Source organism: Montipora capricornis, chromosome 14, assembly GCF_036669925.1.
Source record: "Montipora capricornis isolate CH-2021 chromosome 14, ASM3666992v2, whole genome shotgun sequence".
Taxonomy (NCBI): domain Eukaryota; kingdom Metazoa; phylum Cnidaria; class Anthozoa; order Scleractinia; family Acroporidae; genus Montipora; species Montipora capricornis.
Genome location: NC_090896.1, coordinates 4,208,353 through 4,235,852, shown reverse-complemented (window position 1 = coordinate 4,235,852; position 27,500 = coordinate 4,208,353). Strand labels below are relative to the sequence as shown.

The 27,500-nt window shown below is 39.6% G+C and overlaps 1 protein-coding gene and 1 long non-coding RNA gene across 3 annotated transcripts in view; both read right to left on the bottom strand.

Annotated features, from left to right (window-relative positions):
- Nucleotides 1-3,067: 3,067 nt before the first annotated feature.
- The window catches only part of LOC138032817 (cadherin-23-like), an 83,551-nt gene continuing 59,118 nt past the window's right edge, over nt 3,068-27,500 (bottom strand). For both annotated transcript variants that reach the window (XM_068880540.1, XM_068880539.1), the window contains exons 39-56: nt 26,349-26,453; nt 25,771-25,879; nt 24,961-25,028; nt 24,064-24,117; nt 23,763-23,853; nt 19,583-19,669; nt 19,031-19,077; nt 16,583-16,795; nt 15,579-15,667; nt 14,253-14,339; nt 13,172-13,240; nt 12,500-12,566; nt 9,927-10,051; nt 9,004-9,047; nt 7,715-7,790; nt 7,200-7,268; nt 6,121-6,196; nt 3,068-3,270 (exon numbers count right to left, since the gene is read on the bottom strand). In XM_068880540.1, coding sequence (XP_068736641.1) covers nt 3,091-3,270; nt 6,121-6,196; nt 7,200-7,268; nt 7,715-7,790; nt 9,004-9,047; nt 9,927-10,051; nt 12,500-12,566; nt 13,172-13,240; nt 14,253-14,339; nt 15,579-15,667; nt 16,583-16,795; nt 19,031-19,077; nt 19,583-19,669; nt 23,763-23,853; nt 24,064-24,117; nt 24,961-25,028; nt 25,771-25,879; nt 26,349-26,453 — 1,656 coding nt within the window. In that variant the 3' untranslated portion in view covers nt 3,068-3,090. The remainder of the gene's footprint in view (nt 3,271-6,120; nt 6,197-7,199; nt 7,269-7,714; nt 7,791-9,003; nt 9,048-9,926; nt 10,052-12,499; nt 12,567-13,171; nt 13,241-14,252; nt 14,340-15,578; nt 15,668-16,582; nt 16,796-19,030; nt 19,078-19,582; nt 19,670-23,762; nt 23,854-24,063; nt 24,118-24,960; nt 25,029-25,770; nt 25,880-26,348; nt 26,454-27,500) is intronic.
- On the bottom strand, nt 20,946-22,385 carry LOC138032820 (uncharacterized). The gene is made up of 3 exons (XR_011128471.1): nt 22,193-22,385; nt 21,916-22,030; nt 20,946-21,479 (listed from the first exon to the last, which is right to left on the bottom strand). It is a non-coding gene; the product is annotated as an uncharacterized lncRNA (long non-coding RNA).

The following is a 27,500-nucleotide window of genomic DNA, read 5'->3' as shown; positions in this document are numbered from 1 at the left end:
TTGCTGTGGAGAATGGCTTAAGGTGACAAGCCCTCGAAGGGCACACTGGGTCCTTCAGTGTTTCACTATGCTTCACAGTGCAGCACCAGTCCCAAAAAGTAAATACATAAAAATAACAATTAATAATAAACAAACAAGGAATGATGGCAGGTGTGGGCTGATCATCTGGATCATTGTGACTATTTGTCGAGAAAAATTGAATCAGCCTACTTCTCTGCAACCTTTATTAATTTAAAAAAAGAAGCTGCAAACAAGAGACATCTGTCGGTGAAAGACCGACTTCCCTCTCTTTCTGCCCAAGCCATGGGAGGATATCTGGAAGACACAGCAAAAAGCTAAACTTGAGGCTGGTATTAGCGACCCGCAGACTTTCTCGGAGCTTAAAGATCTGATGACGATGTCGACGAAAACAGTAATATTAGTGGTTTAAAGTGGAAAAATAAGCGTGATGCTCGGGCGACACGTATTTTAGATCTTTTTTTTTTTTTTTTTTTTTTTTGCGGTACTCTGAATAACAACGTTAGCACACAAATGTGAATCTTTTGTTTTTTATTCACTCTGCATGCAACCGCACCAAACAATTTTTTTTGGATTTTTTCGCCCTGTAACTTGAGGTTATAGTGTTCTTATATCGGCCTGGCAACCGGCTTTATCATTTGCTTCAACAACCGTTGACTCGGTTTGATTGTGTCGAACAGCGATGTTGAAATCGTCTGCAATCACCCTCCCTTTCAACCTTGTTGAAAAACGTTGAATCGAAGTTGAATCGACGTTAAAACCGTTTTCCCAGCCCAGCAGTCAACATCGCTCAATGCCGTTCAACAAAATCGAACAGATGTTGAAGGTAGTGGACAAAACACTGATCCCCAGTCAATAGACCATTTTACAGTTGTAGCTAGTAAGTTACCTGGCCTAAATATGGAAGCGAGGCCGCCGGTGACCCTGTTTTGATACAAACCTTCATGCTTTTGTAATGTTAATATGGACTAATTAGCATTACAGCCTCGCAGCCATTCGTAGGCTAGGTCGCTGCGTAAACAACTGTAAAATGGCCTATTGGGGTACTCTCAAATAGTGCTTAAGCCTAAACACCCATTTTAAATGGCGTTGATCAAGAGTATTTTAGTCTAAGCACCTATCCTAAAAAAGGTTAGCTTTCGATAATTGTTGTGATAGCTGATAATACACCATGTGAGTGAAATGAGACCGGTGCAATTCCTGGATATAGTAGCATGTGGCCGTGCAGACGAAAATATACCAGGGACGTTCAATGTACGTACGTACAGTGCTTATATTCAATTCACTTCTTTCAATAGCACTCATTCGAAATAGTATTTTTTAGAGCTAGTCCATTTTAGGGTAGTCCATCGGCGTAGTCCATGAACCAAGAGTGAATTCACTCTAGGTTGAAGCAAATTTTGAAGCCGAAAAGAGAAAGACAAGACAACCGAAATTGTGTTTATTCGATTATTTTTTTTATTGTTCTTTCAGTTTTTTTTTTACTCAGTCAGGGTGCCTGCTCATATATTCAACAATTTAAATAATTATAAATATACATTCAAGGCATCTCTCAGTTAAACATACCATGCCAGCACGGCTGGCGGAGAATGTGGAGCGTAGTCAAAGCGAAAACAGCCACCAAAAGAACGTCATGTGAAAATGCAACGTACTTTGCGTTTAGTAATCGATGATTCCAAGTTTTTCGGAGTGCAAAGTTGTTCAGCACCTACCACGCTATTCAACTGCAAGGCATGGAAGTTCAACAAAAGATTGAAATCGATCTTTATGTGATCTACTTTTACCTTAAATTTGACCATCTCACGTCGTCCTTGAGGAGGAAATGACAAAGAAAGTTACTTACCGAAATGCAAACCGTTCATGTCATAGTGAATGTTTTTGCTTACGGAAACTGTTAGTTTCTGCAGTTATGGCTTTTGTCTACCGCCGCTCAAGCTCCCTTATAAATCTGATATATTCTAAACTGCTTGTATTAAGAAAAAAAATATCTATGTAAAAATGTTAATTAAACCTACTTTGAAAGGCAGACGAAAATTCGTAAAAATGAATAGGAAGACTTACAATATTATTCAAAAGTGAAAAACGTTTCAAATGGTTGAAGTGCACTGAACTTGGCATTTCATTTTTAGACAGTCACGGTTAAATTTTGACTGTCAGGCACTTGTTTTAAATGCTGTGCAGTCGTTAATATGCTTGGATATCATCGAGTTTCATTTAATTCTGTCTTTATCTTTTCCTGAAAGCAAGCCCGAGGTCGACATTTGAGACTGTTACCAATTTAAATATTTTTACGAAAAAGACTTGGTATTCCGGAGACTGGCAGAGAAACTTTAGAAGGAGAGTTATTTTAAAAAAGCGATCTCAGTCGGTCAACAGTTGCGGAAAAAATTGATTGGACTTGCGCAACATTCGTATTTTCCAGCAAAATACTGTCGAAGAAGATGCTTGAATTGGCAAGAACTGTGAAAGCACACGTTTGTGTATGGTTTTTATGAAAGAAGATAGAAATTACAAAGGCATCGCCAAAACTGTACTTGTCTCTGCCACGCTTCGTACAGAAGTGTAAAACGATTTGGTGAAGGTTACTGAAAAAGTGCATGTATTCCCTTTGCAAACGCGTTTACGCTAACCTACCGGAATTGAGCGAAAACAAATAAGTTAAAATTAATTTGATTTTTCGAAAACCCAAATTTCAGCCTTACGTTTCCTCTAAACGCGATACGAGATCTCTCTAATATCGTGGCACAGGTTTACCAGTCACCCTGATATTGAGCAATCCACCGCAAACTAACCTTTTCGTTTGGTGTCTAGATGGGTGAAATTATGCATGTAACAACAATGAATCGATATTGTGCCAACTAGTTGGTTTCGTCTGCACGGGCCTTAAGGCCCCGCAACGATGAACTGCAAAAAGGTTACTTGTAATACCAGGATGTTCTTGTCTTAAAACTACTGTAACCACCGGAGTAATGTTACGTTCACTCGTTCTCGCTTTGCGCCATATTATTGCTGATATTCCTTTAGCATAAACAAGTATATGTCGTGCAAATATGATATCCTGTTTTTTATTAATCATATGGAAGTGACAATGTATTTTCCTAAGCTGTCATAAACATGCCTCCCTGTTCTTGGAGACGACTCGTACGCCTCAGGGGGGGCGGGCGTGGTTGAACTTTTCCGACTTGCCGAACCGCCTGCTCGAGTTTTATCTTCGGTAAAACTGTCGTCGTCGGGTTTGTCGGTCGAAAATTCCTGCAATTAAAAATGGATGATGGAAATACATTTGATTCCATCCGAACTTATGCGTTTTCAAGATCCTCCCTTAACATCCAGACAAGCATTTGTGTTAAGTATCCACCAATGCTCACTAGAGCATTAATACTAACGATGTAAACAACTACATTAAGATTTTAAGACACTCTTTTAAGGTCACCTCTATGGAAAGCAAGGTGTATTCTTAAAAGCCTGCTTTAAAACAAAGGCAAACGTAATACATCGCAAAATCCAATTTGGCGACGCCTGGGAAAGTTTTGGATTTTTCAGCCACACAAAAAACAATTAAGTCAGCGTCAAAACCATTTTGAAAGAGCTAACTCAAAAACTGTAGGTTCTCCATTCTGAATTACGAATGCCCGCGGTTAAAATATGAGCATACACTTCAATAGACTAGAGATTAAAAAGATCAAGAGACATACTAAATGCTTCAAATGTATGAAGTGTCCAATGACACATAATGACTCTCACTTTAGTCTCTAAACACGGCTTAGAGCCTCTTCATAAGTGCTGAAAAGTTGACCTAGTTGGGGTCTGATTATTCGGATGAAAATTGTAGTATATTCATATGGAGAACATCAGCCAAAGGATAACCGAAACAATACGAGACTAGTGGCTAACTCGGAAACCTAACGGTTTATTGAGATGCTAGGCATTTCCTTACTGTACTGTATTTTAAGTTCTTTCTCTTATAAATTACATGCATGTAACTGTCCATTACACTAAAATTACCGCATGAAACTAAGTTGTAATTACAAAGTGAAATGTGAATAAAACTCGTTGTTGTTGTCGATGAACTACATAACTACGCACGCGTAGATGTTTACTGGGTTGGAATTATGTAAATTCCATCCCGGTTCCCGAGTTCTCGGTCGCAGAAACTCGGCAACCAGGCTGACAGTCGTTCACCCACTGACACACAAATTTTAACGGAAGATTTTCAGTGGTGTGGCACATAAACTTTTCAATTTGCGTCTTTTACTTGAACAATAGAACCAATTATGAAGACTCCACTAAGCACGGCTATGTTTCTTATGTCTATGCTTGCGACGCTGATGACGATAACGCAATAACGAACCACGTCACTGACAAAGATCACCAGCGAAAGAGGCTACAAGTACTTAGGGCGCTTCCCTTTTTTCAGAACTGGCCGGCCAGATATATCAGTTTGCTGCGAAGAAAATGCTACAATTTGAAGGGACACTTGGCATGCATTATAATCCCTTGAATTCTTCTGGTGGAGTTTAATCATCCTCGAAGTGTGTTAATTTGAATGCGTTGTAGAGTCAGTCCTTCCAAATGCCGGGTCTGTCCGGTCAGTACTGTCAAATGGAAAGCACCCTTAGACACAACAACGAGGGATGTTGTTGGACAATACATTTGGGAGGGTTCCGTGGTTTCGTGATAATAATAAAATAATAATAATTTCCACTTAATATAGCGCCTTTTAACATGATAAATGATCAAAAGCGCTTTACAAGAATCTATTAAAAAAAATAAAACCCGAAACGAAAAATGCACAGTTGACCACCCCCAAGCCCCCAAATGCCACTGCTAAGAATTACTTGTGGTAAGCTAGACTAAAAAGGTATGTCTTCAGATTCTTCTTAAAAATACTAAGTGATGTAATATCCCGAATATTTGCTGGGAGGCTGTTCCACAGTGTGGGGGCGGCAGCATAGAAAGAACGAGCTCCCAATGTAGAGAGTATACGCCCTTTGGGACGGTCCAAAATTAATGAAGAATTTGATCGGAGAGAATAAGCAGAACACGACTTAATAGACACTAGGTTACTTATATAGCTAGGTGACATATTATGAATAGCCTTAAATGATCCATTATAACAACGAACACGAAACAGATATTGCACATGTGGGAGTGCTATAATAGATGATCGGCTCGAAAGTGAAAAATATAAGTATTTTATCAGAGATTTTATGTCTGATTATAGAGAACAGAAAGCCAAGGGGTTGGTTCACAACTATGGGTTCCAGAATGATTTAATAAGGGACTAAATTAAACTATCCGGTGGTAAAGGGACGCCTTTTGACAGAACGTTAGAAATCACAAGCCAGTAGACCCTTCTCCAAAATGGCGGCCGAAAATTCAAATAAGTTAAAATTAAAAACGTATAGAATGGTTTTCAATTGAGTGTCGAAAGTAATTAGATAATTACTTTGCATTACTTCACTCAGCGATTGGTTCAAAGTTACCGCGCCACTTTTTTAATCAATCAGAAGTGGAACCAAAACCAATCGTAGCTCGCGCGTGCACATTTTCCCGCGCTTTGTTTCGGCTACATGTAATTACTTCGAATTTTGATTGGTTTACTGGATTGTCTCCGTCCTTTTTGATTGGCCAAAGTAATTACTTTGGTTTTGGTTTTACGACACTCATTTTAAAACCTCTCTACCAGCACTAGATAGAACACCTTTACTTTAGTAACCCTGCAAAGTTTCAGCGTATTAGGTGTTTGACTGGGGGTATAACGTATACCCCCAGTCGTTCAAAAGCCTGTAAATTTTTCATTTTTTAACTTACATTTTCTCAGCTGATATAACACCTAATACGCTGAAACTTTGCAGGGATACTAAAGTAAAGGTGCTCTTTCTATTTCTGGCATCGGCTTTTTATTCAGTTCAATTTTAACTCATTCAAACCCGTTGCCGCCATTTTGGAGAAGAGTCTATTATCAGTCTGGACCCCGAGTCGTGCTGTTGCCCCTAAGCACATGAAAAGAGAACAAAAGAGATGGAAAGAAAGAGAGAACGAAGAAGCGTACCAGCAGTAGAGTGAAATGGTCGAGGAGGCGTGGGTGCTAATTCATACCTGTGCCTCATATAACTCCCCATGAGCATCCTGGGTAGCCATGTGAAATGTGCCTCCATAAAATGGTGAGGGCTCACTGTGAGTAGAACAAGAATTCACAAGTTTAAAAAGTGTCAGCGGTGCCATTTGCTTTACAGCGCTGTTTGCTAGAGAAGATTTGGTTTAGATCTAATTTCGAGAGGTGTTCTTTTATCTTTTGACTGCAAAATTTATCTGAATTACTCAACGGAGAGCCTAGCTGTATGACGATCATTTGTTTAAAGAAAAGTATCAAACAAACTTCGAGATTTGTAGCAGAATTTTGTGAAATGGAAACATGATGTTGGCATGATAATCCAAGTTTTTCGCTATATCCGTAGCCAATTTCGTGGAATGTTGAATTCGGAAGATAACGCTCGAAACATAATTCACCAACGACAGTCCTGCAAGGGAAGTCGGCCTTAAAAGATCAAGTAGCGAAATTCGGTCAACACTGCTTTGCACACCACGAATCAATCAGGATATTATTTAAGGCCTGCGTCTTTTACAGTTTGCACAGGCGGGTTTGCGGGGATATACAACATTAATTAAATTTAAAAAAAACCAACAACATTATATTATTACGTTTATAACTTGGTGTTAAGTCAAAGATTGTGGAGTTGCGTATATGCTGAAAAAGTGAATCAAGTGAAGTTATGATCCTCGCAGTTATGAACGCAATTTTAGCAACTGAGTAGAGAAGCCTGAAAAATTCAGGACTTCAAAGGGGTTTGAACCCGTGACCTTGACTGACGTTGGGAACTGGTCATTTGTGGATTCAAGTGTTCCCGTTATGAATGAATCAATCAATGAATCATTCCAGCTCCCAACGTCAGTGGCTTCGATTCATAGCTCAGTTGGTTAAAGCGTCGCACCAGCATCGCGAGATCACAGGTTCAAACACCATTGAAGTCCTGCATTTTTCAGGCTTCTCTGCGCAATGGCGAAAATCCTTAGGGATATCTTATTATACAAGGCACCTTAAGATCAATTAGTTCCTTCGCTGTTCGATTAGAAAATGAGGCAAGAATTACAAAAAAATATTTCCAAAGTGTCCTTACTTAGCTGTATCTTCTTCATCTGTCCTCAAGCCCCAGTTGTGATATGGATCAACCCAGATAGGGTTTGATCTAAAATAAAATAAAAATTAACACATGAAGAATATTTCGGAATGATTGGGCGACAAAAATGCCATTCCATTCTCTCAATTTCTCAGGCTGAGTGGCCCCTGAGTGCACAGAATGTGTCAGTTTTTCAAAGAACGTGGCTACCCTGAATCTGTTGTGACCACAGGCAACTTTCGTGCGCATGAAATCGATCGAGAAACCGCACCACAAACGTCACAGAATGAAGAGAAAAAAAAAAACAAGAGAATTCCATCAACCATCCACAAAACCTCGCTGTTACAAATGTCTCAAAAACTTCTCCCTCCCTCCTCAGAGCATCCGGTAGCGAAAACCGATTCCCGCCCGTGATTTGTCTATAAGTTGCCAAGTTTAATTTGGCTTTAATGTTACCTTGGGCATTGCACCAGTTTAAAAATAGTATTGTCTTCAAAGATTAATCAATGACTTACCCTTCATAAATATTCATATTTGTCGTACGAAGGGATGTTAGTGTTCCGTTTGAATTTGAATTTGCTGACCGAGAACCTAAAATGCGGAATATCAGATGTATTGTTGCTTTAGATTGCTCTTTCATTTACCTTAGCTTTGTCAGTTGTGTTTGCGCGCATTTACAAAACGTGTAATAAATAAATTTATTTAATGAGTGAATGAATGAATGAAGAAATGGAAGGATGGAGGAAGGGATGGCGGCAGGGAGGAAGGGATGAAGGAAGAAAGTAAGGAAGGAAGGGGGGAGGGAGGGAGAAAGAAAGGAAGGAAAGAAGAAAGGGAGGAAGGAAGGAAGTAAGGAAAAAAGGAAGGAGGGAGGGAGAGAGAAAGGAAGGAAAGAAGAAAGGGAGGATGGAAGGAAGGAAATAAGGAAGGAATGGGGGAGGGAGGAAGAGAGAAAGGAAGGTAAGAAGAAAGGGAGGAAGGAAGGAAGGAAGTAGAAAAGGAAGGGGGGAGGGAGGGAGAAAGAAAGGAAGGAAAGAAGAAAGGGAGGAAGGAAGTAAGGAAGGAAGTGGGGGAGGGAGGGAGAAAGAAAGGAAGGAAAGAAGAAAGGGAGGAAGGAAGTAAGGAAGGAAGTGGGGGAGGGAGGGAGAAAGAAAGGAAGGAAATAAGAAAGGGAGGAAGGAAGTAAGGAAGGAAGTGGGGGAGGGAGGGAGAAAGAAAGGAAGGAAAGAAGAAAGGAAGGAAGGAAGTAAGGAAGTGAGGAAAGAAGGGAGGGGGGAGGGAGAAAAAAAGGAAGGAAAGAAGAAAGGGAGGGAGAAAGTAAGGAAGGAAGGGGGGGGGAAGGAGGGAGAAAGAAAGGAAGGAAAGAAGAAAGGGACGAAGGAAGGAAGGAAGTAACGAAGGAAGGAGGGAGGGAGGGAGAAAGAAAGGAAGGAAAGAAGAAAGGGACAAAGGAAGGAAAGAAGTAAGGAAGGAAGGAGGGAGGGAGAGAGAAAGGAAGGAAAGAAGAAAGGAAGGATGGAAGGAAGGAAGTAAGGAAGGAAGGGGGAGGGAGGGAGAAAGAAAGGAAGGAAAGAAGAAAGGGAGGAAGGAAGGAAGGAATAGATGGAGGGAGGGATGGAGGGAGGAAGGAAGGAAGAAAAGGAGGAAAGAAGAGAGGGAGTGATGTTGGTAGGTTGGAAGGAAGGAAGGAAGGAAGGAAGGAAGGGAGGGAGGAAGAAAGGAAGGAATTTAAAAAGGTATGAATGGAAAATACTAGAATACTAGAATCGCTATAACTATTTTATTTATTTTATCAAGCATTTACCTCCATAACTTGCCGCAGTGGCTGCTCTGAGTTTTCTCTCTTGTCTTTACAAAAATGAACAAAAAGAAAAATGACATGATGATTAATGCAAAAGACAGACACTTTTTAGTATTCTCAGTTTTTACATCACCGTCGCAAATAAGAAGTAATTTTTGGAACGGGTTGAAAAAAGCGTTAAAGGTGAAAGACAAATTACCGTCACTATAGTTTCCACAGACAAATGAGGTGCCTTGAGTTGGCCAACATGCAAATGTCACATGTTTAGCTTGCTTTAAAGACTGACATAGCAGAGCAGAGCTCCAATTGATAGTCTGCGCTTTACAAGGTCAGATCACAACGCCGGGTACTCTCTAACCTACGTTGCTTTCCAGGTGATCTGGTGACGTAAATTGGAGGACTGGGAAGAAAAATTTTGACACCGTATCCCACAACCGCGCGCGCCCTTAGGTGTTGTTTGTAAACTCCCTGCAGTATTTCCATCGCCAAAACGCAACAGATCATTCCGCGTCTCCCTCATTTCCTGTTACTGAATGAACTTTCAAGTGGAAACCGCCGAGATCTAACCTCGCCTCTGCCATGCTGAATTCAAAAATAACATTAAAGGCCGCGCGCGGTTGTGGCATACGGCATTACAATTTTTCTCCCCAGTCCTCCGAATTACGTCACCAGATCACCTTGCTTGTAGTTGCGTTTTTATGTGAGCTACATACTAATTTGTGTTGTCACTTCGCAGCTTTTTTTATTCGTGTTAATGCTGTTGCTCTTTTTGTTTATCCTTATTTTTTCTTAGTATTTCTACCTAATTTAAGATTCACCAAGCTTGTGTTGAAGGTTTAAGAGACGTTTGACCTTTCATAGCGCAAGTATTGAATAATCTTCCCGTTTAGCCTCACAACAGTCTTTGGTGAAAGTGGCTTGCTTACCTTTTCCTGAGCTGACAAACCACGCAACAGAATATTAAGATGACGAAGAAAAGAAGAATACCTAGGCCGATAACTACATATAGCACAATTGGAAATTCAGCTGATCTTTTTTCTGCGACGTGAGGCTGTTGAGATATTAAATATGATTTCATAAGGTCCTGTATACTTGCAATATAGTTAAGACTAAAACAAGTTGTCTCTCGTTTCTGTTGATGATGACATTATAGGATATTGACATGTTAAGGACGGTGCCTACTAATTCAAAGGTATTTTTGTGCGGTTTACTGAAGACGCGGGAAAAGCATTGGAGGTAACCACACATTTTTTAAAGATAATTAATCAACAATATTTGTAAAAAGCTTTTAAATACAAAGCAATGTATGGCGTTCCGTTTGTCAACTTGAAGCTTAATTATCTCTGATAATTGCGTGGTTATCCCCAATTTTCCTTTTGGATACCAAGAGCACTTGCTAAGTTCTGCTTTCTCCACAAAGTTTGAACCGCGCATTAATATCCCTGTATTAATAAGCACCGCCAATAGGAAATCCGAGTATCTCGAGATGCGCAGAACGTATGCGCAATAATGATAGTGGGCACCGTCCTTAAGATGACATTTTTAGGTTCATCCCTGGTAAAAATCGTAATCGATCGTAAAAACTCGCCATCGTCATCCTCGTCATTATCATCAACATTAGGGAGATGTGCCAACGACTACAACGATGGCAACGGCAAACGACAACACCACAAAACAAGAATATTATTGGTTAAAAGGAGTAAAATAACATTGCTGCACGTGCGGCACGCACTTTAGTTAATTTCTCAGTCAGCTGCATTGCGCACAAGAACGTGAAAAAAAAAAAAACGTTTTATTATATAAACAACAATGAAATGCCAAGTGAGCTTTCGCGCGAAAACATGATGTCATCACATGTTATTTTCAGACGTGAAAAGATCACTGTTGCTATGGTTACACTTGAAAATCGCGCCTTTCGATGCCTTTCGTGAATGATTTAGTATTTCTAATTTATTGGTGTTTACATAATAAATAGAAAATTACATGGCCGCTTGGAGATACGAAATTTCTCTTCTCGTGTTGAAAAATATTTCACTCGATCACTGCGCTCACTCGTGAAATATTTTTCAACACTCCAGGAGAAATTTCGTATCTCCGCGCGGCCATGTAATATCCTCTATATATTTCAGGTTTTCGACGACAACGTATAAGCACGCAAAAATGAACCGAATGCTTTCTATCTTTACTTTATAAGCGTTCGTACCAAAGCAGTGATTGGACAGTTCACCGGGCTGTATTACAAAAAAGTGAACAATTAAATGGAATATCGCGAAACTCTTATGACAGCGTAAAGCTATATTTTGAAGTGGCGCGTTTTCGTTGACCTTGTTATTTTCTTGCTCAAATTAATTGATATAGGATGTCAACATCAGTGGAGAGATTACGTTTCAGCAACGACGTCGGCTACGGCTACTTGATTTGCGTTAATTGTTAATTTCAGTTTACAGTGCCCCCAACTAGTGCTCCAGCACAGAACGACTGGACAGTTCGGTTCAGTTCAGTTTATTTAGCCACAATACATTAAGGAAAAAAAAAACAACATAAAAAGAAGTTATCACATGGCAAGGGAGCCCAGAAGAAACCGTGGGGCTTATAGGACCTGGACCCCCTAGTTACATATAAGAATACGAAAGAGAAAAAGCTTACATGGATTGATGAACTACATAGATTGCTTAATTAAATTACCATTAAACATAACACGATGTTTTCCTTATATTACGCTAGTAACGAGAACAAGAAAGTTAGAATGCTTAATTAAATTACCATCAAATCTAACACGATGTTTTCCTTATTTTTTACCCAAATACACTTAAATAAAGTTCCTTTCTTTTCTTTTATTCAAGCTGCAGGCGGGGCACAAATTTCCGTGCATTTCTTTACCACTCCACGCAAAACAACAACGCGAAATCACCAAATTTTAGCTTTTGACTACATTGTGATCGCATAACAACGAACAATTCATTTTCCATTTTGAAATGAAAACCGCTCGTCCCAATCCAGTTACAAGATTGTTCGCACGTATTGTACAAGATGAACAAGACGGAATAATCGCGAGATACTTGCGATAGCGCTAAGTTATGTTCCGATTCAGAGTTTACGGCAATTAACAAACAGCGGACTGAAATTACTGTTTGGCCAAAAATCAGTGACTAGGTTAAAAATATCGCGCCAGTTTATCAACCAATGAAAAGGAAAATTAAACCAAATCGCGACTTGCACGCGCGCTTTTTCCCGCGCTTTGAGCAAGTTGCACGGAATTGCTACGAATTTGGATTGGTTCATTGTACTGTTTGCACCTGCTGTGATTGGTCGAAGTAATTACTTTGGTTTTTGTTTTACAAGAAGAGAGACAAGTTAGAAGAAGAGAATTTTCATGCTGTTACAACAAACAGGAGCTGTTTGCTGTTTCACGTTTTCGCGACGTTTCAATGTCATATAGTTCCCTTGGTAAGGTTTTTCAGCAGCTAGAATTTAAACAAATTAAAGCAAAGAGACTAACCTGGACTTGTTTTATTTTCCATTCTTGGAAGAATTTCAAATGCTTGTCATAGTTGTTATCTATTTTGCTGAGGAAGCAATTTAAAGTAGATTTTAAAATAAAGGAATTACACAGGGCAAATTAAATATTAAATACAGCCGCAATACTGAAGAGACGTCGTGAAAGCAATGCAAAGAGTCACGACCGAGCGCGTAACAGATTGTTTCCTCGGACTGAATCCGTAACAAAAAGTACTTTACAACGCGAGAGTTCTCTAAAAGCCAGAAAAAAACTAAGCTCTTTGTGCCCTCATCTTAGGAAGAGACCCAGACTTTCGTCACAATAATCCACGTCTAAAATTACACTCTCGCTTTACTCAGAGCCGCACATGCGCATATGGTAATTAGCCGGGCGGTTGCGCTGGTAACAAAAGTTAAACCCTGTTGGTCGGGGGTACTATTAGGATAGGTGACCCCTTAGAAGAAACAGTTTTGTCGACCAATGGCATCAATTCTTGCCACTAAAGAGACGCCAACTGTCAGCATCCCACGAAAACGCTCTTTAATCTTAACACAAACTGACAACGTCCCAAACTACTAAAAGACATTTCTTACACAAGCTGTACCGGTTCAAACCATGATTGGAATCAAGAGAGAAGAACGGAATTTTACAAAATCCAACCATCGTACTTACTCTATAACAATATCTTTGTCGACCACTTTATTTGTTTGAGGATCAACTGCATGAAACAGCACTGCGGTCCTGAAATATAACAAATGAAGAAAAACAGGAGATTAGACAAATTCTAATTCGTGTCTAACCTGGTTTCACTGAAGGCGCTCGTCGCTATTGTCGATGCAGAAAACCTCGTTCCCAGGGCTCTCTCTCTTCTTGAGGGAGGAAGAGAGAGGGACCTGGGAACGAGGTCGCGATGCACAGAGAGGAAGAAAATGACAATCTAGGGGGGGGGTGAGAAATAGACGTTATCGAGAGGGGGAGCTCGAGATGGGGAAAGAGAGGCAAAAAGAAAATAGAAACTACTAACTACTTTATCCCCTTATCGCCTCACCATATCCCACGCCAACCTGAACTACAACCTAGGGGTTCAGTGAACTATTGCGCACAATTCAGATATTTTTGAGGTTGTGGTTACATAACAAGTAGTCCGGGATTGTGAAAAAAAAAATTATCCTGTATTCGTGCAATCAATGTCTTCGATGCACAGGTGTAAAATAAGAATCACGCATGAAGCAGGTTAGGTGGCAGGTACAATGGCTTAAAATTGCTCGCATCCACCCTCTCCTCCCTTAATGTTAAGAGTTAACTGTGACAGCAATTCACTCACTGTTGAAGCCCTCTGAGAATTAGGGGGGGGGGGGAGGGGGATGGTTGTTCCCTTTAAAAATTCGTTTCTGTTTTCTTGTTCCCGAATTTACCTGCAAACGTGTTCTCAGCTTTTCGATCCCCAAAATGGTTTATGTTTCATTGTTCCCTAAGATATTTTGTCGCTGTTCCCCTTTCCCAAGTTCAAATACTTGTAAGCCAAGTTCCTTTGTTTCCTAAAACCCCTAAGAGGACCTCACTGTTGTGTTTTGAGATAATAAGACTTTGGAAGACGCGATTCATTTTCACAACTGGACGAATTTGACTCAAACATTTGTTTCACAGAAAACGTATCCGGCTCTAAACAAGCCAGTTCGCTTTATCACTTCGTTCACCGGCACGTTTAAATGGTGCTCAGTGAGTTGCTAAGTATTGGATATTTTTCATTTACCTGGCATAATCATATTTGCCATCTTCGTCTTTGTAGTAATTTATATCATCAATGTTAATAATAAAACCAGTGATATTCTCCAAAATTCTGCATGAATAAAAAAAATTTAAAAAAGATAATTAATTAAAATTTAGATCTTAAAAAAAACTCCTGAATTAATAGATGAAAAATTGAATAAGGAAGTGAAAAGGCAAGATATTTAAATTTCTTACCACCAAAAACAAATTTATGAATATATATATATAAATTTAAACTGCGGGTTCTAGACGAAAGGTACGTAGAAGTTATCGTCGCACTTGTAAGGACAATTTAAGCAATTGTCCCTTTGAGTGGTTTTCAATTGAGTGTCGAAAGTAATTAGCGAATTACTTTGGTTTTGCATCTTCTTCACTCAGTGATTGGTTCAAAGTTTTCGCGCCACTTTTTCAACCAATCAGAAGTGAAACCAAAACCAATTGTGGCTCGCGCGTGCACATTTTCCCGCCTTTTGTGTCGGCTACGTGTAATTACTTCGAGTTTTAATTGGTTTAATTGGTTTATTGGTTTATTGTCTCCGTCCTTCTTGATTGGTTAAAGTAATTACGATGGTTTTGGTTTTACGACACTCATTTGAAAACCGCTCTATAGACCTATGAAAAAGTTAGGGGTCTTCAATGGGAATCGAACTCATGACCTCTGCGATGCTGATGCAATGCTCTACCGGCTGAGCTATGTAGCCCGTCACTAAGTTGGGAGCAGGTCAACGTGATGGGCTCGTGTGTTCTCCTGAAAGGCCGGGAACACATGAGCCGAACAAGTATCTGTAAGTGTCTGTAAGAAACTTTTCCTTAAATATTTGTCCAGATAAGTGTCAGTGGCGATCACTTCTACCTTTCAAGTATAAATTCGTTACAATGAAGCAGTAGTGTCCACAGAAAGATGGGTATAGAATAGCTTTGAAGCTAACAAAAAAAGGAACAAGCAATGAATTGGAGGTTGGAGGTTGCTATAAAAATAGAGAAAATAACAGTGTTTTGTTTTAGCATAGATCTGATTTTCCAGGATTTTTCGTGTCGTCGCCTTATTTTCGAGGATTTCCAGACCTGGATTTTACAGTATTGGAAACCTTTGACCTTCCAGGGTTTGCACAACCGGTACAAACTCTGTTCTTGAGTAAAGGTATCAATTAGAACAACGGGTGTTGCTTTAAGGCGATCATTAATATGACTTTCTTTGGTGCTAACGATGGCTATACAACGTCGCTGAGAACCAACAAATTAAAAACAGCTATTTATTGATCACCATTTATGAATGTGCGCTGTTTATACCAGAAGGTTATCTTCTTACTGTTTTAGCTGATCTTGATTTTCACGAATGAATTCTGGTGATCTCCCCGAAATGATGACAGCTCTTTCAATATCAGTCAGTACGTAGATCTACAGAACAAAGAAAACAAAGGATCTTACATTGCAACAAATTGGAAAACCTCAGTAATGACTGAAACTTTATGATACCAGGTTACAACGACAGAATTGAACTAGAAATCAGAAGACAAAATATATTGCTCATGCAGCGGTAAAAGAACGCGAGAAATAGCGTTCGCTTTTGGCTAAGAACGTTCGAGAACGTTCGCGTTCTCGTTTCGCTGAGATTCTAAGGCCAATCAGAGAAGTGAAATGGTGAACTCATCCTAAAATGAGTTTGGGCATGATTGGTAACACTCAATGACTCCCATCCAGCTGGTTCGACGAAAACGATGCAAACTATTTTCGTCCACGCTGGTGTTTACACATCTTTGGATCTATCCACAATCATAAAACGCTAAAAAAAGAAACCTTCAGAAAATTGGGCCAGGGATAACATATGCGGTCAAAGCCGTCATCTCAAACGCTTTAAGTCTCACTAAAAGTGATGGCATGTGATGTTTTCTCGTCATTTAGTAGGGGTGGAGGTTTCCTTCAACACGGTGCTACGACGAAAAAAAAAAAAAGAACTGAATACTTTATTGACGTGCGGTGTATTTGCCAACAACAAGACACGCAGTAACCTTTCTGAAAATGTATGTATTTAAGTACAGCTTCATGACATAGGCACTGAGTTGCTATAAGTTGCTTCTCTTTCTTCTTTACATCATGTGGAGTCACTCTGCTACTATTAATTATCGCTATGGAAGGACATTGTATATTTATGTCCTTTTCTATTTTGCCCTGTTCATTAGCCGCCACGTGGCAAGATCGATACCTCACAAATGTATCGGATGTCGTATGATAGGGAGATTTAAAGGAAAGGAGAGGGATTGGAGAGCGTTTTCTTTCCATTTAAAAAGTCTGAACAAGCAAATTGCATCTTACCTTAACTTCAGCGGTGTCGTTGAAATATGGTTCCACTCCAAAGCGGTCCTTAGCGATGACGTCAACGATAAACTCTCTGCCAAACTTCCCAGCGTAAGATGCCTTAGCCCTTATCCAGCCCGTTTCACGGTCGATGGTGAATTCTCCGACATCCTTGCTATTGAGTAGCTCGTATGCAATTCGGCTGTTGTTTCCCTCATCAGCATCCTTTGCCTTGTAAAACAAGGATGGAGTTTGAAATCAACGCGAAGGAATACTCTTTCGGTTAAAAGAAAAAAAACAATGATGCAAACAATTGTGGCGGAAAGCAAGGTTGCCGCAGTGGAGAAAGCACTTGGCCTTCACCAATGTAAAGGCCAATCGATCCGGGATCGATTCCCGGATTCGACGCCACATGTGAGAAAGATTTATCATCGAGTTTACGACAAACGGCAAAACGTCTCGTTGAAATTTGAGATATCCAAAAAATCAAACAAGTTTGTTATATTTAAGGTGATTCCTCGGAAAAAAAAAAGTTGTCGAACGATTTTCTTAAAACTTTCCCTGAATGTTCCCTACTAATCCCTGTTTTGAGAATAAAAAATATAAGTCACCGTGCTTGCTTAAGAGATATAATGGGTCAATCTTACCCCATTGGTGGCCTGTACTGATACTAATCACGCGCGTTATTTCATCGGCTCAGGGTACATTTTGCGGTAGCTAAACGAGAGTGATAGGTAAAAAGTCTAGAGCATATGGAACACTGTCCACTGTCTTACATAGTTTATGGAAAAATCACTCAACTTAAAACGACGTCGACTCAAAGCGTTTGTCGATTCGTTGTTTTCAAGATCATAATTTATATCCCTGGGTAAGTGGTTTGTGTACGTTTTTAGCTATATTTTTTTTCCTTCCGATGAATTTCTTAAACATTTTTCTTCTCTCACGTGTTTTGACACCTGTTTCAGCATGCATGATCAACTTACGCCATAGTTGCAAAGTAAAGGCGCGTTTACAGGACAGAGGCATCGGCGCCTATGGTCCTGCAGCGGAACGGATAAAAGTTCACTGTTTCTTTACAAAAATGATTGGAACCGTTCCAATTTTTATCGGACCCGTACCATTTTACCTGTGTCGTGTAAACGCGTCTTAAATTGCAAATTTGACCAATTTACAAATATTGACACACCATACGCGCAATAGAGAATGCGCAGTGCAATACCGAGGAATCACCTTAAGCTCGTTAAATTAATTTTCTTGCCTGTTTTCTACAGATATCGGGTAACTTATTTCACAAAAAGAAGTTTGCCGTGTCAAGAAAGCACGATGCTAAATAGTTACTGTAATCTATTTGCTGTACTTGTTAAGTTTGTTGGTTCTCTTCTTTTCTTCGACACGGAGCTGAAGTGTTCCTCTGCGCACTTTACTTTTCCGCTCTCATTAAAAACTAAGATGGGATTTGATTCAAGTTGATTTGTACTTTCCTTACTTAGGAGAGAACTGGTCCTTCGTCAAAAACCAGTTTACAGTTGAATAAATTGATTATTGGTATCGCAGTTCTTAAATGACGTCACTTGAATCTATTAGCTTCGCATCCAAGTAGTTGTAAATATCGCAAGAAACCTCTATAGCTAGGAGCGAACGACTCCTGACCGAAAAGCATAATGATTTTTATGTTTAAACTTCGAAAAGATGCATTTTAACATATTAGATCATCGCAGTTAGAAAAAGTCACGTAAATAAGGCCTGGGCAAACATGTACAGTTTCAACATTTGCTTCAACATCCATTCGACTTTGTTGAACAGCGAGGTTGAACCGTTTGTTCCCTTCTTTCCACCGTGTTGAAACATGCTGAATCGAAGTTGAATGAGTTTAAAAGCGCTTAAACTTTGCTTCAACAATCATTCAACATTTCTTTTGTTTTTGCGAATGTTGAATGAAGTTGAAGACCGGTCTCTCAATGACGTATCCATGTCCGTATCCATGTCCGTATCCATAGTAACAACTTCAGCTACAGCCTGGGACTGAATACAAGGCCTCTCGTGAAGCTTTTTTGAATCAAATGTTGATGATGCGTTGAAATCGTTTGCTGAACGTTAACCCAGCAGTCATCATCGTTCAACATCATTCAACAAAATCGAACCGAACAGATGTTGAAGCAAATGTTGAAACTGTCGTCCCGGGCGTTAAGGAGTAACGAAAGTACGAAAGGAAATCCAGAAAAATTCAAGCTTGCATGCAATTTGAAGCAATGACCTCTGTGATGCCGTTGCAGTACTCTACCAACAAAGCTCTTAGGCCAAGTAGAAACTGTTCATTTTGTGAGTGGTTGGAACAAACGAAGACCAATAAAAAGACGTGGGTTTTGAGCTCCAGGCGATGGGCTCGGGATGTAAACATCACATAAATCTTCTTACAAAAAATCTGTTCAATTAAATGACTAGTAAAAACGCAGTGAAGATACTTACAGCAACTTGAAGGATGTCACTTCCATGTTTCGCATCCTCGGAGACTCCTGCAAAGAGAAACACATACTTCATCACAAAAGGAAGTCTGAGAAATCAAAACAGCGAATCAGAAGAACAAACGGAACAAAGCCGGCCGGTAAATAAAATTACTTAATTTTTGATTTAGGAGAACACATCCTTATCTTAGAAGGCCGAAGAGAGTAGATTTTTTCCCTGGACTTTTAGGCGGATTTTCCTTTTTTAAACCCGTTCTGAAAATTGGCAAACACTTGTTATTGAAAGTAACGAACCCAACTCTAGAACTCTTGCCGGCAATTGGGGTTATCAGGCATGTTAAAAAATATATATTTTGCTTCTCACTCAGAGTTGTAACGCATATTTGAGTACATCCCAAAAGAAAATGCGCCATATAAATGATACACGATAAGCCTCTGTTGTTATGATCGCTGACTAGAATATCTTACGGTAACTCTCCGAGGCACCACTGTACATTCCTTCCCCAGAGAAAAACCACCTTAATGTGTAAAACGCATGCATTGCTTGAAAGCTCACCTCCTGTGTAGAGTCGTTTGGTGAAATATGGACCATTATCGTTTTCATCAGTTATCTCCACGATCACTAACTGTACACTGGGATCATCTAGTTTTGAGGGAATCGAAGAATTTCAGCGCACATCACGGTGAAAATTATGACAAAGAATATGTGCGCATGCGTTAACTATAATAGGGTCCCACAGACACCTCGGCAAAATGAGTGCGCAGGCTTGAGCCACGCGCGAATCGTTTCCACGCGCGAGGGACTGGTACCAATTAAATTTGCAATAGGAACAACAGCGCGGCAAAATGGCGGCAATTTAAATTCTCTGTGTTTGTTTTCATTTTGCGATGATAAGGACAACACTACTTTGATAAGGTTTAAATTTTGAAGAGAGCTTCCTGAAAGACTAATCTTCCGTGTGTCTTTTCAAACCAAAAAACTATAGTTCAAACCAGGAGAATTTTACCTTGCATTCGAGCGCTAGAGCAAAAGGACGAAGTTCGTAATGTTATTAGTCGCGATGGTCTCTGCGTTGGTAAACCTCTGGGGAGAAAACTGTGCACTGAGAAGGAAAACGACGGGTAAACATCTTTGCAAGGGCAGAATGACAATTCCTTCTGCAAAGATGGCTTATGTTGCTCCTGTTGAATGAGGAAATCGTCTGTTTGTTTCATTGGAATCATTTGAAAGTGAGAAATAAGCTTAAGTTCTTTTCATGCCCGCATCCCACTCATTCGGCAACTTGGATAAGTCACTTACCTGCCCTCCATTCTCATATTTTACAACAATAGTTACTTTTACAAGAGCGAGGCAATAAAATAAAGAAAACAAGTCTTAATTTTAAGAGAGGATCGCAAAAAAATTTTGAAACTAAGTATAAATTTGACTCCAATGCTACTTGATGTTTCCCTTTTACTTGGAGTTTGGTAGTGGTCCATCGTTGAAAATATTTTTCCAGTATTTTTCCTGCAGCTGGCTGGTAACTGTAATTTTTTTCTCCAGCTTTGTCGATCACCTTGTAGAGCCTTGCTGGGATGAGGGTGGGGAGACATGAGAATCATGATAATGAAATAAGAAACTATTCACCTGCATGTGTTTGGAAAATACTGATTTCACTTTTGCATGAATTGCACCAGCAAAAATCCAGCCTAAATTTTGCACTGTGTGTAAAGATACTGAGAGAGGAATGTAATCATACATCCAGCAAGACTAGAGGCATTCTGCTTCATACTCTAACATTTTATTATGCACAAATGATCCAGTTTCACTACCCAATGATAGACCCACAATGGCTCTATCTGGACCCACAATGAATCTATCTGATTCCTTTTCAACAACAACAACTACTATGGTATGTGTTACCACAAAACACAATGTACAGTAACTCAAATATCTCTCTAATTTTATTGTTGTAAGTACCATATATTCATTATTAAGACTATTACAAGTAGGAGCATTCTCAGAAGTTAATATCCAAACCCATGCTCAGCAAGAGAAAGACTAGAATAACATACAGCTGTATTAATGAAAGTAAGACAGTTGACTTGAATTAAAAAACCAAATTATATTTGCTTGTTCAAACATTGACTTAGAAGGTGTGGCAAGTAAATAATTATCGTCCCTTTTCTAGACAATTTTGAAGAGCTGTTTGGAAACCATCTTGTATTAATCACTGACATGCTCACATCTGTGATGTTTAATTTGCAGTAATACTGTTGTCATCATGCAGGATCTCATGCAGGAAAAAATGAGAGATAAATAACAACCCTGGCTTTTTTCATCACAAAACCAATAAAATATTCAACGCTGAAATCCTCATCACAATCTCTGAAAACAATCTGGAATGTTGCTTGCCATGCATGGTTTGACCAGATCAGCACACACACTCCAGGAAGAGTTTTAGACTTAAGCACTAGAATAAGAATAAATGACATGTTTAAGAAACAACAGGAAACTGATCAAAGTAAAACAATAATATTATTATCACTTGGTCATTTTCATGCATAGATGTCACTTAAGATACTTGAAAAAAACATGGAAATCTGTGCCCTATTTGTAAAGATCCCTTTATAAAAAAACTAAACAACTTAACTGACTCCCTTAATAAGAAGTTTTGTCTAACAATGCAGATAAAAACAGTTGCTCACATCTTGAAAGTAATGACAGTCAAAATAACAGCCAGCCAGATATCAACACTTTCCACAAGATTTCTTCAGGTCAGATGACTGGGACAATGAAATCATCAGAAATCTAGAGATCAATTAAATTTAATCATACCACAACCTGGTGTGTCCTGCAAAGCAACACAGAGCTGGAAAAGAAAGAGCATCACCATCTAGCATACAAACCATTGCTCTTGCTGTGGAGAACCAGGTCACAGAAAAATCCATGGCTCTCGTATCACATGTCAGAGGTTAAAACTTCTGTTTTGTCAAAACCCTCCGCGTTTTTAGAGGAATTGCCCTTAGGCGAAAAACAGTAAACGAAAAATGTTATCAGTTTAAAATTTACAACTTTTAGGTCTTCAACGGTGTGACCGAAACACGAGCAAACATGGTTTGGCAAAGATAACTTCCATGGAAACGACATAAACAAATAAATATTTCATGCCTAAAATAAGCTTACCTCTTTTGACTTTCTCGTTGGAAACAACTCGGAACTACTGTTTAGTTTTTCTGTCGAGTCCCTGTTGAGCGTGAGATCTTGATCATCAAAAGGTCCAATAGAACTTTTCCTTCACCGCCGAATAAACTCAAAAACAAAGAGCTCAAAAGCTCGAATCAAATGAATCAAATGTGTTCGAAGCGGAGCATGCGCACTCATTTTGCCGCGGTGTCGGTCCCACATGGCATAAGGAGGGCAATAGAGTCGAAAAGAAAAAAAACATCGCCTATCAGAATTTAGCAGAGGGTGTTAAGTTATCACTCGAGCTGTAAATTGTAAGCTTTAATATTGAGCAGAGCAGAAGAATATTTAGTTTAAAGGCATGCTTTCGAATGATGACCGGTTCGCCGAACTAGCCGATAGTAGAGTCACAAGTCCATAGCCCAGAAGCCTCGATCTGCGATGGAATGCGCGGCCCATCACTTGTCAGTATTATCTATTTTTAGCACGGCTAATTCTAGATTTTTGCGGGAAATAAACGTGAAGGTATTGTGTTCCTTGCACTCACGATGCACGATTTAGCATTAAGCACGAGCAATCCCTCCTGCGGCTTCTTGATTGCAAGCCAATCAGAAGGGTTGTAGTCATCAGACCCCAATCTGATTGGCCACAATTTGGCGGGACCTGTTAATTCTAAACTTAGATAATACAATAAACTGACGATGGGCCAAGGCCAAATGACAGAGATGGACACTTCTGGGTTATGGGCGTCTTTTTGTTGTTTTATGTCTTCGTGTCACAATAACTTTCTTCTGAACAGTGTGTGTATGGCGTTCTAAAAATAGAAAGGTACGGGAGAGGCAAGCTCCAACTCATGGGATCCTGGTGCGAGTATCAATTCTAGCGTTCGTACTTCACTTAGTAGTTATAACATGTATTCTCTTGATTAAAAGAAACACTTTTCTACTTCAAGAAAATCACTTACCGTAAATCCTCAATTAAGCCCTCCGGGGAGCTTATTTATTTCAAGAATGTTTGGGGGGGGAGGGGGGCTTCTTTAATTTAGCGAAACGAATCACCGGTAGCAAAAAAAAGAAGAAAGAAACAGACTAGAGTTACGGTTCCCTACTTAGTGTTTTGGACCCGGGCAATGACTGTCTGACATGGAGTTTTGAGTGATATAACAAGAGTTGTACAAGTTATTTGCAACATTTTTATTCACTTGCAGGAACCAAATCCGAACTTCAGGCACGTGAATAAACCATACCGGATTCGTCCACGTAAAGTGCTACCGTCGCAATTAATTAATACAGTCTATCATTTATTGATTTTGGTATGAAGAATAAGGTGGGAGGGTTGCTTAAGAGAGAGAAAGAGGGGAGGGGGGGAGGGTGGGAGCGTAATAACTTTCTCCCTCCTGCCTCTGAAAGGGGTTCTTATTAGACAGGGGGGCCTTATTTGAGAGGAGGGGGGGTTCAATAGGGGATTTACGTTATTAAAAGTTCTGGATGGGAGATGAATGGTGAAAATGAAGGCTTGACTCATACACCGTTGAAATAACCAGCGCTAAGTTGCACAGCTACGGTAATACCTGGCAGAGGGGCTTGCGTCGTGCTCGTTCCATTTAAAGCTGCATCCTGGATAGCTCTTTTGCTCCTTGCCTGAAGGGAAACTGGATCTAGCTACAATCAACCAATAAAGCTTATTCACTCACGTGATCCGGCAGACGTCATGTTTAAAGCAAAACCAAAACAATGTTTGCATTAAAAAAGTTCAAAGTCCTAGAGGAATAGTTTGGTACCCGTGACGTCATATGCGCATGCTCTATAATCGGCAAAAAAGAGTGCCTGGCAAAAATTGACTTGAAATTGCAATTAGAAATCCTAACAGACCTTTACGTTTGAGGATTTGATGTACAGAAAGAACGCTGGGCTGTCCTCTCTATCCTGTAAGAGTGAACGAAAAATATAGCATTTAATTAAAATCTGAGAGAAAAAAATTCTTTGATTTTGCGGGCTGTATATGGTTTTGTCAAAGGTTGAAACATTTAAGTGCATGAACTTTGGTCAGATAATCCCGTTTCTAAGAAAAAACATTTTCAATCGCAAAACGCCGGTATTCTACACTTTCCAGTCGCGCTTCATGGAAAAAGTAAACAACGGTGTATTTTGGACATCATTCTTTATTGAACCTGCGACAGACATCTTACAGATGGGGTAGCCGTGCCAAGAACCGAACTGCGCCAGTATGAATTACTCAGCTTTACGAGGAAAGCAAAGTCAACAAGATCAACATTCACAAGTGTAACTTGCTTATTGATGGGAGATTAACTACAAGGGAGTGATAAGCATAGACACGATATATGTTCTCAGTAATTTTCAAGGATTATATGAAGAATTCTCATAAGTGTTAACAGAAACCCATAAGGGTTGAAACGCGTAACGCGCGTTCACAGCTTCCGAATATTCAGTGAGAACTGATTGGTTGAATGTTTCAGTGCTAAGTACCATATTTGGAAACCCCTCGCTCTTGTTGTTCCAAATATGGTACTTAGCAAATTGAATATTCAGAAGCTTGTTTCCCAGCACACAAGGGGCCGTTACACGTTTCAACTCTTATGGGTTTCTGGTGTTAACCAAGCGCGTCATGTACAAGCACCAGTAACCAAAATGATTGATGAGAACACGATAAGATTAATGCGCCTCTTTACAAGCAATCAAACATTATTTACAAATCGGTTGTACGTAAAAACACTTATTAAGAATAACAAGTTATTGATAAATACCTACCACTTCACGAGCTGTAATTAGAATCCCTGAGGTCTCATTCAAGAGGAAAATATTTCCAATATTTCCAACTGCAAAGCCAACGTACAAACAGAAAAAAAAAAGTGAGTTCCTCAGGAGTAACCATACAGTAAAACGCGATAAGTACTACAAAGAACAGGGAAGCAAACAAATAGGCAGACAGACTTACTGATTGGCAGATTCACGGAGTGTTTATGACCGAATGATCGACTCACTACCGGAACGACTGGCTGGGAGTCACGCAGACGCACAGACATGCATATTGAATACATAAAGAGTAACGGACAGATTTACGAATTGTCCTTGATCAAATGACTGAATGACTGGCAGAGATAGACAGACAGACAGACAGTAGCATTAATACTGACGAAGTAACAAAGTTTAATAGACAGAAAGACAGACAGAATTACTGGCTAACAGACAAGACAGAGAAATGTTCCGTCAAACTGGATAGACAGACAGGCATGCTTACAGACAGCCAGACAAATATAGACAAATAGCCTGCCAGGCAGTGGTATTGAAAAATTAAAAGAACTGTAAAAAGCTAATCAGACATCCACGCAGATGGGAGACCGACAAATAGTTGGAAAGAGAAATGGACCGTACAGCAGCCAGACGGGTACAAAGACGTTTTGAAAGCCAGTCATTCAGAAAGACAGCTGGTTAATAAGGCGACAGATGGAACGAGAGACATACAGTAATCCAAACAGACAACACTGTGAACAAACATACACATAAACAGGTCATATAAGAAAAAGGTACAGCAAGACAAGCAAATAGAGAACTAATTACCTTGAATGTAGTAAAATATAGGACCCGCTTGATCTGCATCATAGGCTGCTATTGACCCTACTACGGCTCCAGCAGGACGATTTTCACCGACTGATAACTTCACTTGTCGCTAACAAAACAAAATTGACTTCTATTACCACCTTAGCCTGTATCATGTATAGCTTCAAAGTAATGATCATGTCACAAAACCACATTGGAGAAATTACACTTTATCTTTTGCTGACCTATTCCTAAATACGAGTCGTTCATTTTCCTAACCGGGAAGGGGCGAAGACTTGGAAATTTTTACGCCATCCAATTCCATTCTCCATTTCTCTGTATCGCCACTTTCAAAAATATCATAATACTCTCTGTTTTCCCTTCAAAATTGTGCATAAGCATTGTTTATATTTTCTCTTGGGACCACTGTAAGTCTCAAGAGAAGCTGGAAACAATGCTAAAGCAAAATTGTGGAGGGAAAACAAAGTTAAGAGTATGGTATTTTTGAAAGTGGCCAATTTCATTCATCTGTTTTGAAACACACCGCCCTCGGGATTTCTGTGATATTTTTTGTCTTCTTGTATTCCCTAAACACTTACCTCGTTGAAGATTGGCGTGTTGTCATCAACATTGGTCAAAGCAATGGTTATAGTCTTCTCGCTCGATAATGACGAACTTCCAAGGTCTTGAGCTTTTATCGTTAGCTGTTACAAAGGTGAAAACAACATTAACGTAATTAAAAGTAAAAGAAATGCGATCTTTTTCCCCGCAGGGTTTTGCCCTCGGGAGTCAGGGAATGCTGAATAAGATGTATCAGAAAAAAACTCGATTGTCATGAATGTTGCGCACAATTATGCAAGGGATCAAGTGCAACCATTGCGCGCAAGCTGTTAACAAAAACAAGAAACAAAATGCAAGTAAGGGTCAAAGTTCGCGTTTTCCATCGTAAGTGTTCTCTGGAGAGCACTGCATTTTCGCTTAGTTTCAGGGTTTAACAGACTGAGCAATTCGCTCGTGGTGTTGTCACGTGGAAACAACAGTGGAACGAGAGTGCTTTGTGGAGTGGAATCGAGTCAAATACGAAAGGTATGACCAATGAACACATAGACAAGATTTTTGTACGACCGACTAAGCAGACAATCATTTTACTTTTACGTTAACTTGAGGAGCGATCAAACTTCATTAATGCATACCCATCACCCTTCAAGATATTCTCTGAAATGGTGCTTAGTTTATTTTTAAATGTATATCTTTTTCAATATATATCTGTCATAGTTTTTACAAGATGTCGAAAACTTGTTTGCCTTACTGAATTGTATTTCAAACATTTGAAATTTGCTTTGTTTCTTTATGTTTCTTAGCCATGTATATTGCATCCTAGATTTTTGTTTTCGTGATTTCTGATCTTATTCTGTATTGTGAAAAGCATCGAGACCGCTCTGTTATTAACGGAGGTGGTAGAAGTAGTAGTAGTAGTAGTAGTAGTAGTAGTAGTAGTAGTAGTAGTAGTAGTAGTAGTAGTAGTAGTAGTAGTAGTAGTAGTGGTAGCAGCAGCAGCAGCAGTAGCAGTAGTAGTAGTAGTAGCAGCAGCAGCAGTAGTAGTAGTAGTGGTAGTAGTAGTAGTAGTAGTAGTAGTAGTAGTAGTAGTAGTAGTAGTAGTAGTAGTAATAGTAGTAGTAGTGGTAGCAGCAGCAGCAGCAGTAGCAGTAGTAGTAGTAGTAGCAGCAGCAGCAGTAGTAGTGGTAGTAGTA